This window comes from Nestor notabilis, unplaced genomic scaffold (assembly GCF_000696875.1).
Source record: "Nestor notabilis isolate BGI_N333 unplaced genomic scaffold, ASM69687v1 scaffold2465, whole genome shotgun sequence".
Taxonomy (NCBI): domain Eukaryota; kingdom Metazoa; phylum Chordata; class Aves; order Psittaciformes; family Psittacidae; genus Nestor; species Nestor notabilis.
The window spans coordinates 49,752-62,875 of NW_009929689.1; the positions used below are offsets into that span (position 1 = coordinate 49,752).

The 13,124-nt window shown below is 38.5% G+C and overlaps 1 protein-coding gene across 1 annotated transcript in view; it reads right to left on the reverse strand.

The window, feature by feature from the left end:
• Nucleotides 1-2,061: 2,061 nt before the first annotated feature.
• Nucleotides 2,062-13,124, reverse strand: part of LOC104406184 (zinc finger protein GLIS3-like) — a gene marked incomplete at its 5' end in the record, with an annotated part of 40,715 nt that continues 29,652 nt past the window's right edge. Inside the window, 3 exons of the mRNA XM_010015101.1 lie at nt 2,062-2,198; nt 3,380-3,562; nt 10,450-10,628. Of these exons, the coding sequence (XP_010013403.1) occupies nt 2,062-2,198; nt 3,380-3,562; nt 10,450-10,628 (499 nt within the window). The remainder of the gene's footprint in view (nt 2,199-3,379; nt 3,563-10,449; nt 10,629-13,124) is intronic.

Consider the following 13,124-nt stretch of genomic DNA (forward strand, 5'->3'; position numbering starts at 1 on the left):
AACTAAGCTCTCCATGTGCAGTGAACAAAGAATGGGCTTTAAGATAGCAGAAAATTAAAGCTTTATTAAAAAGCAAAACCCTCTGTCAATACACTGGACTAGATCATACATTAATGCAAAAGAACTGTCTTTTTGCCTGTGTATGTATAGATAAAAAACCTGATGTCATTTAACCGAATGCTAACCACACATAGTAACAACTAGCACTAATATTGCAAGCTGAAGCAAAAGGACACATTAATGTGTGATTTGAGAAGCAGAATAGAAGGGGGAAGAATTTACTACAGAATTATTTGTATTTAAACAGTATTAGTTCTTACTGTAGATCACTTATGTGCATGGTTTATCCATATATTCTTCGCATTTATTGGATAAAAATATCTCCATTAAATATAAAAGCAAATATGCCTGTTTATAAGAATATACTTCATTAATATAAACCTAAAAGGGTTGCCAGTGTTTATAAACATCTGGATATAAATCCATCTATGCAACACAAATTAAATTATGAATTTGACTCAAATGGCGTTCAACAACTCTCAAAAGCTTCTCAGGATAAAAAAATGTTTTGTAAACTTTTTTTATAACTCATCTTTCTAGATTACTAATTTCAGAAGCATTGTTATGGTCTAGGCTGTAAGAATGAACTTTGGACTTTTGTCCTTCTTATTAAATCAAGTTATATGAATATTACGATGCACACTACACAGTAAGAAGTCCGCAGAATGGATAAACAGGAATTAATAACCTAAAAATTCAGTCTTGTAAGAGGTGCTCTCAAAATATACAGGATCACAGTGACGACACATGCTCACTGCAAAATGCTGTTTTAAACTCATCCCCTTTCACATTTCACAAAGTGCAACCTCATCAGCTTGCATTCTGGACTAAATCTGAGCACCAGAGCCTGACGCTGAGTGAGAAAATCAAAACCACCAGACCAGTTCATTTTTACATCTCTAAATGACCAAAAGGATCGTAGCAAACTTAAGAGAAGCTCTTCTTCCTGAAAATGTGTTATGAAAATGCAAAATGTTAGGGCAACAAAAATTTAATTGAATCAGTACAGATTGCTTTTAAGAAAATCTGTGGAATTTAAAGGATAATCTTTTCTACAGGCTATTTTAAGCTTTTCTATGGAGTACTATAGCATATACAGCAATAAAGCTCTACAATATAATTGAAAATCAACAGAAAGTTAAAATATACTTTTTCTTATGTAGCAGCTGTGCTAAAAATGGCCAAAGTCCATGTACCTTCCATGTAGTGCATTTAACCCTTCTTATTCACTGCATAAAGCACTGGGTCAGAAGGAATATTGGAAAAATAGCAATGGCCATATTGTATGGGTTAAAATGCAGAGGGAAGGAAAAGACATCTAGACTGAGGCCTGTAAGAAACGCAGTATTAATGATCTTTGGCTCCAAACAGAAGCCACACCAATGCCTCCAACAGGTACTGCCAGGATGTATGTCTAATTTCTCTCCCTTTTTGATGCCAGTGTGTGTTTAACTTTGGAAGCATCACATGTGAACAGGTTGTGCAAAAATCTGTGTGCCTTTTAAATGTTTGTAATACGCTCTGGTTTACTTTTTTCTTTTTTTTTTTCTTTTTTTTTTTTTTTAAAAAGGATATTTTTTTATTAGGGAAAAAAAAAAGGAATTTTCTAAAGCTGTTTTCTTCAGTAAGTCCACCCATTCAGCTTGAAAAGACTACAGCCAACAAGCAGTTTCCTTATTCAGTCTGTGAATTCCCTTTGAGAAATCAAGAAATTAAAAAGAAGAAAGAACAAAAAAGTACAGCTGCTGTGCCACAGATAAAAAGAAAAAAAACAGTTACTAAGTTTTTGGCAAAGCTTGCATTCTTCAAACATTCTCCTCAGTTGACTGCTTGATTGTATGATGAATGCTTGGTGACTGGTTTTTCCTCTCCATTTTGTATGTATATCAACCCATATCCCCATACATACATGGCAGTTTCATGGAGAGAAAATTTTGTAGAGAAATATCAGAAGGGCAAGATGAAATGGAATCAAGTTCTTTTAACTAGATTTGTATTACGTTAGCCTTCAGTGTAGACAGAAGAAAGCTGGCTAGAACAACAATCCACTGCATTTACTTGTAGGAAACTGCTATCCTCTGGCGTGCTGTGAGCTGAATCACCAAAGATACCTACCGACCCTGCTGGAAAGTCATAAACTGGAAAAAATAGAAAAATAATTAATTAACTAGGGTAACTATATAATGGAGAATGTCCTAATACTTACACAAAGAACTTGAAATGGCTTTAAACCAAATAGACAAACAAAACAAACAAGCCAATACAGGTATGAATTTAATAATTATGCAACTTGCTACTTACCAAGGGAGGAATTTCAGTTCTGTCACAATCAAGAACGAAGTACAGTGGATTTCATCTAACATTTGCCCATTGGGGTTCTAAAATTTAGCACCTACTGGGTGCTAAAATTGTGTCATTTTTAAAATAAATTTCATGCTTGTTTATTGAATTTCATCATACCCAACATACGATAAAAGGCAATAAAATACTGTGGAACTTATCTGCTGTAAAGTAGAACTTGGCACAGAAATTACTATCTCTTACAAGCAATAGTGGTAAGCACAAGAATAGCTGCAGAAAAACTCTAGTCCTTTGGATTACTTCTTTACATACTGCAAGATGGCTCTTTGAAGTTATATGTGCATTAGCTTTTTAATGCACTAATGAAAGACCACGACGTAAGAGATATTTCAAAGCACAGTAAAACTTAAGTGAAATCATCCTGTGTGGAAAGATATTAAAAGGTGTGGGTATCAATGGTACTTGGGTCCTGATTAGGCCTACTGTCTTATACTGATCCTCTGTACATAGGTAACTTTCATCCTTCCAGACTACCATGCAAGCTCTTTATATGCTTTTCAGCTAGGTGGAGAGCGTGAAGTGTGCACAGAAAAGTTCGCACCAGGCAGTTCTTGCCATGGAAATGTAAATGAAATCCAAGACTGAGAAAAATCAAACATGAAAAAATCAGTGGTTTGAATCATCTCCAGTCCCTGCTACAATGCAGAGTGGCTGTACAAGTATCACATAGGGCTCAATGGACTGTATTTCAAATACATGAGCTAGTGACTGATCCCCATAGTTTGGAATCTTGAGAAGCCCTCAACAGTGTGCTGGCTGCACAAAGGCCAGCTGTTACTGTGACCCATTGTGACTGGGTCTCAATGCAAACCACACCACAGATGTCTGAAAAACATCTCCTCTTTCTGAAGAGTCAAGTCTGTCATGACAGGTCCTATCTACATACACAGTTCAAGCAGATCTGTCGAAGTCCACAAACTGTACACAACCATCCACAAAGTGCCCAACTGTCATTTACCTGCGATACCAGAGTGCGTTGAAAAAGTTCGATGGAAAGTGCCAAGTCCTGCCTGGTCCGCTGATGTGGGAACTAAGCAGTCTTCAAAAGGAGGAACTGTATTGCAAGAAACGCTATCTTGTACATTCTTCTGAGGTTCAGCATAATGTGGAGGGTAGAAAGTCTGAAGCTGCCCATATAACCCTACAACAAGGAGAAGAAAGTGGTCAGTAAAAGACCTGGATAGAGACACAAGGGATAGCATGTGTAACTATGGCCATAAGAATGATAAAAACCTCAATAGCAGTAGCTCCAGTATTTCAACTATTTTTTGTCAATAACGCGGCTTTGATATGAAGCTCCCTAAGATTTTCCTCCAGTTGTTACCAGTTCTGAACCCAATCCACTTCATGGACGTCCTGACATCCATGACAGCATCACTCATGAGAGGCACTGACTGGCTAGAAGCTGAAATTTTTCAGGGATTTCTCCTTTTACTCTGCAGTTCTGCTGTCTGAACTGCTACTCTCCAGATTTCACACTGGGCTGCTTCCTGAAGTATCTAAGAGAATGCTTTATTCAGAATAAAGGAAGATAACTCCAGTAAGGTCTGCATAAAATCTGAGTGTCTGTCACTAATGTCAAGACAGCTGGCCAATAGTGGGGCATGCATATGAGATCAGAAAGGCTGCCTGCTGACAACCCACAGGGTCTGTTGTTTTTAAGTAAATGGTGAGAGTCTAACCCACTCATCAGTAGAAATGAGTCCACATGGAAGAGAACCAAGACTTGTGTTACATGACATGAAAGACCCCCACCAGCGTTTTTGTTCTTTAAGTTGTTTTTTGTTCTTGAAGTGATTATTAGAGGTGTTTAAGCACTGAGTAAATTCACATTGAAGTTCATGACAAAATATATATATTTATATAACTAAAACCACACTACATAAAACAGGGACATGTATGCAATCTAAGAGGCAGAGACAGATGTTCTGCAGTATGTTGGCCTGAAGATTTTTCTCATGGAAGCAAGGTCTTTTCTCCCCCTTAAAATTATGACTGGTATGAATTTTTTTCAGTGCTGAGTGCATTATAAGAACATACTATAGAAAACTGAAAAAAACGATCACACCACATTCTTTTACTTACAAAAGCCATCCTTCAGACTCCTGAGCAAAATGTCCAAAGCTTAGATTTAGTAGCAATTTTTTAATTTACAGAATTTACTATTGTCTTAGAATCATAGAATCATAGAATAGTTAGGGTTGGAAAGGACCTTAAGATCATCTAGTTCCAAACCCCCTGCCATAAGCAGGGACACCACACACTAAACCATGTCACCCAAGGCTCTGTCCAATCTGGCCTTGAACACCTCCAGGGTTGGAGCATTCACAACTTCCTTGGGCAACCTATTCCAGTTCCTCAACACCCTTACTGCCTTGATGTGCTATTGTCTTGATGAGGAATATGTTGTGTAAAACCCCAACCCAAACAAACCTACCTACCTCAAATACCTTTACAGTGACAGTCTATGCTCAGAAATATGTTGTGAACATAAGAAAAAATTCTTCTGGATTGTGGCTAGGAGCTACATGTGTTTCCATTAACCTTCCTATGGAAGTGTGCATAGGGGACTGTTGTTTGTTGGAAGATGTATTGAGTGTTCATGTACAGATAATGCATTTCATAGATAATGGGGATAGGGAAAGGAGAAGGATGCAGTGAAAAACATGCTGTACCACTTTTTCGTTGAAGTGGGAGGAATGATGCATGACTTAAGAGTTTTATGATTCTTTTTTCCTTTGAGACTAAAAAACCACACAAACGTTGGCATGCATAAGATGTGCTTGAACTGAAACAGAAAACTCAATATTTAAAAGCCTCAAAACATGCCAGGACTATGGATAGACAAGACAGTCTGAACCTGCACCCAGAAACTCAGAAGAGACCTTATGAGAAGGTCTCTGTAACAATGGTGAGTGAAATATAGTCTTTGTATTTTATTCAGTAGCATTGCAAGACACTTCTGTGTATGCACAATGAGATAAATGCCTGATTTGCACAAATGTAACAAGTGTCTTGATCAGGCAAATAGTTACATGAAAGAATAACGAAACAATTGTCAGCGTAGTGTTGTGTCTGAAAACCTGCATGAAAAAAAGAGTATCTTGACTTCTTACAAAAGGGAAAAAAAAAGGGAAAGAGAGAAGAAAAATAAAGAAAAAAAATCAAAAGCAGAAGCACAGTTCCTCTTCCACAGCAGGCACAATTTGCAGCATTTGTGCTCACTCTGGAAAGGCTGAACACTCATAGATTTCACTGTCTTCTGCAGAGGCTGTGGGAACTCTGCAGTGCTAGCTGTAAGATGATGGTTTCAATATTTTTTTTCCTTTGAAGTTTAATTGCAACAAAATTGAGTCAGACTGCAAAGTATGTCAAGAATTTACAACTTTCACTCCTTAAGTGTTCAGTCCTGACATTTAAGAATCAACTCTAGTAAAATAAAGTAAAATGAAAGAAAAAATAGCCTTCCAAAACTGGACTTAGAAGCAACATTGCTGTTCATAGTTTTTGCCTCCTTTAAAAATGCCTTTAAAATCAATAGACACACTGTGCAAGTTTACTGTTGAGTCAGACTAGTTACCAGAAACAACTATTTCAATCTATAGTGGTCTTAGCCAGCTGGCAAGACCCTTCAAGACACATGATGAAATGTCCTTTCACATTGCCCTGCGCTCATTCTCTAATTGTGCCTTTCTCACAGCACCCTGTTCTCAAAGCAGAACAACCTGGCAGTAACTTTGACTATCACTATCTGAAGTCTGGCAGAAAAACTGCTTACCTTGGGGTTAAGCTATTGTGAGTCACATTCCTTGTGTTTGCTCATTCTCTACTTAAGCTAAAGAACATTGTCTAGCAAAGTCTTACAAGCTTTGATCCAGTGGTACCTCAACCCCTATATTGCAGGAAGACCAGGGAAGTGCACAAAGCACTTTCATTAACTGATAAACCCCCAACATACCTTTAAGATAGAAAGAGACAAAAGAAAAATAATTCAGGTTTCCTAGATACATGTTTTTTTCATGATTCAGGGTCAAAAATATCCATCTCATAAAATACAGAGCCACAAACAGGAAGGAGCAGAACAGAGCGTACATTGTTCTCTACCCCTCAGTTATTAAGCACTTTGTCCATGTCTGCAGTGCATTAGGTCACAATGTAGAGGTCCTTGTACTGGAGCCCAAACATGATCCAGCAAAATGTCCTTATTTGGTATCAGGAGCTATTCCTTTTATTCATGTGTTACCATGCCCAAGATAATCTATACTACTGCTGAAGGCAGGATAACATGAAACCTAAGGCAATTGAGGCCCTAGACCCAGACTACAGCTGGCCACTCTTTTGAGATTATCTGTTAGAGAACTACCTGTAGCTTCTGTTTTCTGTGTTTTCATGCAGTACTGGAAAAATAAAAAAGGCAAACAGGTTGGTTAATGAAGTTCCAGCAACTAAACATTTCTCCTCAGGACTGCAACCTGGACTGCATCATTTGCTCTCTTGTTCAGCTATTTAAAACACACACATGCACAAGATTATGTCAATCGTGTTTCTTTCAATCAGTGCACTACAGCCAAGATCCATGATGTCAAAATACAGAATAAATAGTTTAAACAGTTATTTTTCTGTCATGATAGAATTATTTCCAGAGGAAAGTGAAATAATTTTAAATATGATAAAATAGTTGTATACCGCAAGAACCTCTTCTAAAAGCAAAAAGCTCTTGTTCTTTATCACTTACAGAGCCTTGTCCTCAGAGATGCTAAGCATCTGAAAATCCCAGGTACACAGCCAACTCAAATTCACAGCTGAAATTGTGGTCCATATAAGTTTGTGATACGGTCCTGATTCCATTGAACTGATGTGGACAAAGATTTCATTACAGATATGCAATGAATGACTGCAACAGTTACAGTTTCCATAAGGTAGGAAGTTTCTGATGAACATCCATTTCCTTCTCAGACAGTTCTCTTCCTGGCACCACAAAGAGAGAGTATTTTCTCATGAAAATAATCCTAAGTGCTATTAAGAAATCATAGGTGAGTAGGCTTTACTGCTACTATGGTATGTAAAATTTCCAGCTGTTTTTGACTTGAACTACTTCAAAATAGTGTTCCTCTGCAGTACATTTCTACAGTGAATTACACAAACAAGTAATCATTTGGTACCATCTGAGTGTGAAGAACAAAAGGAAGTCATAGATACGAGTCACATATTGTACTGCCAGACTGACTGGCAAAGGTGAGAAACCTAAAAATTTTTTGCTTATTTAGATCTGATTATTTGTAATTAAAAGGTAACTGCTACTAGCAGAGCTGCCTGTATAGATACACAGTATAGCTAACTCATATCAGCTAACATTTATTTCTTTCAAATGGCAACTTTTTTCTTTTCCTGAAAATTTTGCATGACGTTTTTATTTCTTCCCTTACTCAACCAGCATTGGTCATCAGCTTACCTCATAGAAACACACATCATGACTTACAGGCACAATCTTAAAGGACAGTCAGACTTCTAGTGCAAAAATATTTGTAATATCAGAAGCATCCGAAATCAAGCCAGCTGTGCCCATGCCCAAAAGAGCTTTACCTCACTCTGTACTATAAACACAAGAAGCTGGATCACTGTGGAGGATTTCTCTATTGCTGTCCTTTTCTTTTCTACCTCACACATCTCTTCCAACTTGTCTCAAAGCAACACCTTATTTTCACAGCTGCCTGCATGCTGCAGATGCCTTTGTCTTCAGGTACCTGTGCTGAGATCCCTGTAGTTATTCTTGGCTGAAAAGAGTGACCAGTACAATACAGGTCCTAGGCCAACTGTTGCAGATTTCCAGGACCTGAACTGGCTTCTAGTCTGCCTGCAAACACTTAGCATAGTACAATGGCATACAATAGAATCAAGCTGGGAAGTCATCACTCCAGTTTCCAGTTTCAGATTTACTGCTGATGGTAATCCAATTAAAGATACTAAGTCTAATGAAAGGAAAAGAAAGGCTTCATTTCTGCAGTTCAGCGAGACATCTAACACCATCGCATCACTTCTGAATATTCCACATAGCAAAGGAAATCATGAATTTCACAAGAGGAAGAAAAGGGAATATTTAGTCTATTATATAACATTAACCAAAGCAATGAAAAGCCCTCTCTGACTTTACTGTGTATCTGATGCTGAAAATCACTCAGAACAAATACTGAAATTTGAACTGTAGACAATGTTCTTCCAAGAAGAAGCAGCTTCACAATGCAAGTAGCTATTAGATATAAAAGGCTTGTCAGTCTTGCACCTCCTACATAATTTATCTCCAAAGGATAGCACTCTGAGATCTTCCTGAGCTTCTAAGATGCTTAGGCTTTTAGTAAAGGAATCTGTTGAGAACTTGCTTTCTTCAAATAGCTTTTGGGCAATGAAACTCTTTCTTCCTTCGTACAGCCAATTTAAATGGAGTTTACAAGCTTACATATTGAGACAAAAATGTCACCATTGTTTGGTAGCGGACTGAGTTGAAGTGGCTACAGCTACAGCACTTTAAACCTTGAAAAGGCAAGTTATGAACTGCAGGAGACAGAAATGAACAGAGCTTCCCACAGACGCTCCTTATATACCAAATAGTTCAGGCTTATTAGATAACTCCATAGTGTTTTTCTACATTATACTGATGTGACCAAGGAAGATGTCTATCTTTGTATTGCTGGGAAAACTTGACCATGAACTCTTGAAATATTTCCTTTTGTGAGAGATAGTTTATCTAAGCCTTTCAGGCATACAGGACCAACAAAACTTTCAGTGTAGCACATTGGAATGAGACAACTATGCTTAAATTGGAGGGAGCACATTCTGACAAAATACGTCTTAGAGTGACAATAGGTTACTTAATCTTTGAAAGAACATTCAATACCCGAATGTGGCTTTTGTATTGCAATGTATTATATCTTTCAAAAAATAGAATTCAGCCCACACTGTCTTCCTACCATTTTTAAACACAGAGATCTTCGCATCTGCGACTTTCAGTTGCTCACTGTATGTATACAATTCCTGTCACCAATGTCTATTTTCAACACAGGTTTTCCTAGGACAGGGAGGCAAACACAGTGAAGCTAACATGGGACTAAGGTATGGTTTTAAGGTCCAAGCCCTTGAGGTTATCCAGGTTTTGATCCACTCAGAAGATAGTATTAAGCTCTATCTTAAATTTGGACGGGAAATGGGGCTTCAGTCCATATGTGACATTTGCCCAGATGAGAGTCTCTATTGGCCTTATAATGGTGTCAATGACACATGTCTTTTGTCCTTTTAAATCCTCTTTGGACTGCAGGAGAGGGAGGTGGGAACACAGTAGCATTGCTCTGGCCTGCTCTAAAGAGATGATGCCCAAAGCTAATAAGGAGCTTGTTGCCCCAGGCAATGCAAGTCCCTTGTGGAACAGAAACTAATCTGAGGTGATCTGTGAGCTTCTGGAGGGCAGGATTCCTTGGAAACTGTTTAACTTCAGAACAACTGATTGTGATCTCAGTTTCTACAATGTTTCTCCCATGACCATGAGAAGAAGAAGGTGGTAAAGCCGTCTACGCACTCAAAGATAACTTTTTTTCCATGTAGAAAGACAGACTTTAATGTCTGGATGCCTTTCTGGAAGATGAGTTCTTGCCAAATATGCAGCAAAAAAAGGGAATTGAGTAAAATGTATTGTACTGTGGAAACAGGAAGGCTAACCTGATCCCTTCCTAGCCCCATATGCTAGGAATTTATTGGTTCTGGTCTGGCATGTCTTCACATACGTCATATGACAACAAGGACAGCTCTGAAAATCTATCTAAAGAGAAAACTGTAACTCTGTATTAAGATGAATAACAATTATCTAAGCTAAGAATTTTAAGGCAGTTTAAACACAGGTTCCTGAAGGCTACTTCCCAGGGCTTTTCAAAAAGTAAGGTGCCTTAAAAATACCAGCACCATCCCTTGAAGACCTTACTTTGAAGCTTCAACAACAGTGACAAACAATTAACATGAGTGATGAGGATTCTTGTTTCTTACCTTGGTTGTGGAGGCTATTTAGTTGAAAAGAAGGACTTGTTGCTGGCTGGTATGTCTTTAGAGACGTTCCTGCAGGCTGTTGAAGGTGGGGAGGTTGCGGCATCTGTCTCTGCATCATGTGGTGCGGAACTGAAATTCCCTGGGTGTTTATGTGGTGAGAAGGAGCTGGAGCAACAAACCTAGGAGTTCAGAATCATAGAACTGTAAAATATCCAACAGATAAGAGCTAAAGGTTGTTTCTACTTTATTTAATCACTATAATGTTTAGCAGTTTGCATAGACAGCGACTTCCGAAAGAACAGTGTGCAGCCCAGATACAGAGAATACACATTTTCATATTTGACAACTGGGAAGTTAAAACGCTGGACTGCACCCTTATCATGGAAAACTTGTTTTAACTTTTGTGGGTGGGTTTAAGTCTTAATAGGAGGAGATACCTCATGGGAACCCCGATTTTTGAGGCATTGCCAACTGTCTCATTGTAAGGCTCTATATCAACTATATCTGTCAATCAATAGCTGTCCTTCCACTCTGTGAGGGATCAGTTCTGGTCACTGGATACTAATGAGTTCGAGAACAGTTTGAGGTCCAGGTTCAGGTTTCAAGTTCTAGAATTTTTTGTATGCCATACAGAGCTATTTGAAAATAAACAATCTGAAGTCGATATAATCTAAATAAAGGCTAGTGTTAAATCGATTCCGATGGGGCAGAGTCTGACCACATCAAAATGTTCCTCTGACCTCAAAGTACAAACTTACAAGCCTGGCAGAGGAGGAGAACCATTCAGACCAAACTTGGTGGTGTAGCTGCCACAGAGGTTCATCACTTCAGTGGTATGTTTTTCACAGTTCTGTCTGTACCGGCACTACAAGATTGCACACTACTTTGAGGATTTTACAGAGTTTGTAAATTTAACATTTTTCTACACTTCCTTAAAATCGCATTCCTCAAAGCACATTACAAATAGGTGCAACAGTAATTTTTGCAGATGAGAGACCTGGTCTATGCCCCAGTGCCCAAACTACACACTGGACTGATAGGAGCTGATTAGTGAACAAAAGCTCATCCTGGGCTCAGGAAGGGCTGAGGGTCACTTTCTCACCCATAGGAAGAGATTCAGGAAGGCTGACAAAACAAAGCAGGCTATTTCTGCAAGACGGAGTGAAAACTGATATGGTATTCCTGTCACAAATCTGCCTCTTTCCCCAGTCCTGAAAGCAAGCTCGACGTCTGTGCTGAACAAGAGTCCCCACCTGCCCTTCTCTGTGGTGGGTGTGCTCAGAAGCTGCTGCTAGGAGGCATCAGTGCTTGCAGTTAATACTGCCAGGATCCTAAAACTGATCCCTGTTGTTCTGAAGCTGGAATCTCAATTCACTGGATTACTTTCTTTTTAACCCAGAAATAAAGAATGGTTTTCCTGCAGAACTGTAAGGAAACTGTAATCTTAATCCAAATACAATAGAAGGTGCAACTGTGGTAGTAACACTGTACAACACCTTGGGACATGGTCATTATACATGCTGTAGCTGCACCTCAGTCACATGAGATCTTTTATGCTGCAGCTGAGCATCAGTATCTGCCACACATTCTAAGAATCACCTCCCTTGACCTGCTGTGATAATCTGTGTGATTATGACTTAATTTGAAACCTATTCACTATGTTTCTGGAAGATCCATAATTTACATTTGGAATATAGCAAGTTACAAAATGAACTTTGGATTGTTTACTGACTACTCAGTTTTCTTTGAGAATTGCATTCTTAGGTATATTAGATAGGGTTTAAATGGTCTTTGTGCTGTTTGATATTAACTTCATAAGCACATATATTATTGAAGGAAATAAAGATGTCACTACTGAGTCACTGAGTCTTTAATATGTCAAGTATATCATTGTTTCAGATAACTGATGCAGTGTAGACTTAAAGACATACTAGGGAGGAATAGAATAAAGTATGCGTGTGTTTCATAACAATATATGGAATATTAAAAAAAAACAAACAAAAGAAGAGAGAAATCAGTATTGTGATAAGAATATCAGAGCTTTTTAAAGACATGCTACAACTACCTGGTTAGATGACTTCTGAGTAGGGATTGGAGTTATTTTTTTGTATAGCATTCCCACGGAAAGACTGTTACTTGCTGCCAGAGATTAAAAGCAATACACAGGTGTTTTTTTACAACTACTATTACTTAAAAAATCATGAGATATCATCCTCTGTGTTTTCAAAAGTCATTTGTGAAAATTAATTTCTGAAAAATTATTTTAACCAGCAGCCAGCAACAGGGGAAAATCGTTTTCAAAACTCAAAGTATTAAGTAAAGTTTTACACATCACGGAATCACAGAATGGTTTGGATTGGAAGGGACCTTAAAAATCATCGTCTTGTAAAATGTTCCTCTATAGATTTTCTGCAGACCCCCTTAGGTACTGCAAGGCTGCTATCAGATCTCCTGGAGCCTTCTTTTCTCCAGGCTGAACAAGCCCAACTCTCTCAGCCTTTCTCCATAGGAGAGGTGCTCCAGACTTTGATCATCTTCATGGCCTCCTCTGGACTTGCTCGAGCAGGTCCACATCCCTCTTGTGTTGGGGGCCCCAACACAGGATGCAGTACTGCAGGTGGGGTCTCATGAGACCAGAGTAGAGGGACAGGATCACCTCTTCATGCTTCTGGTCA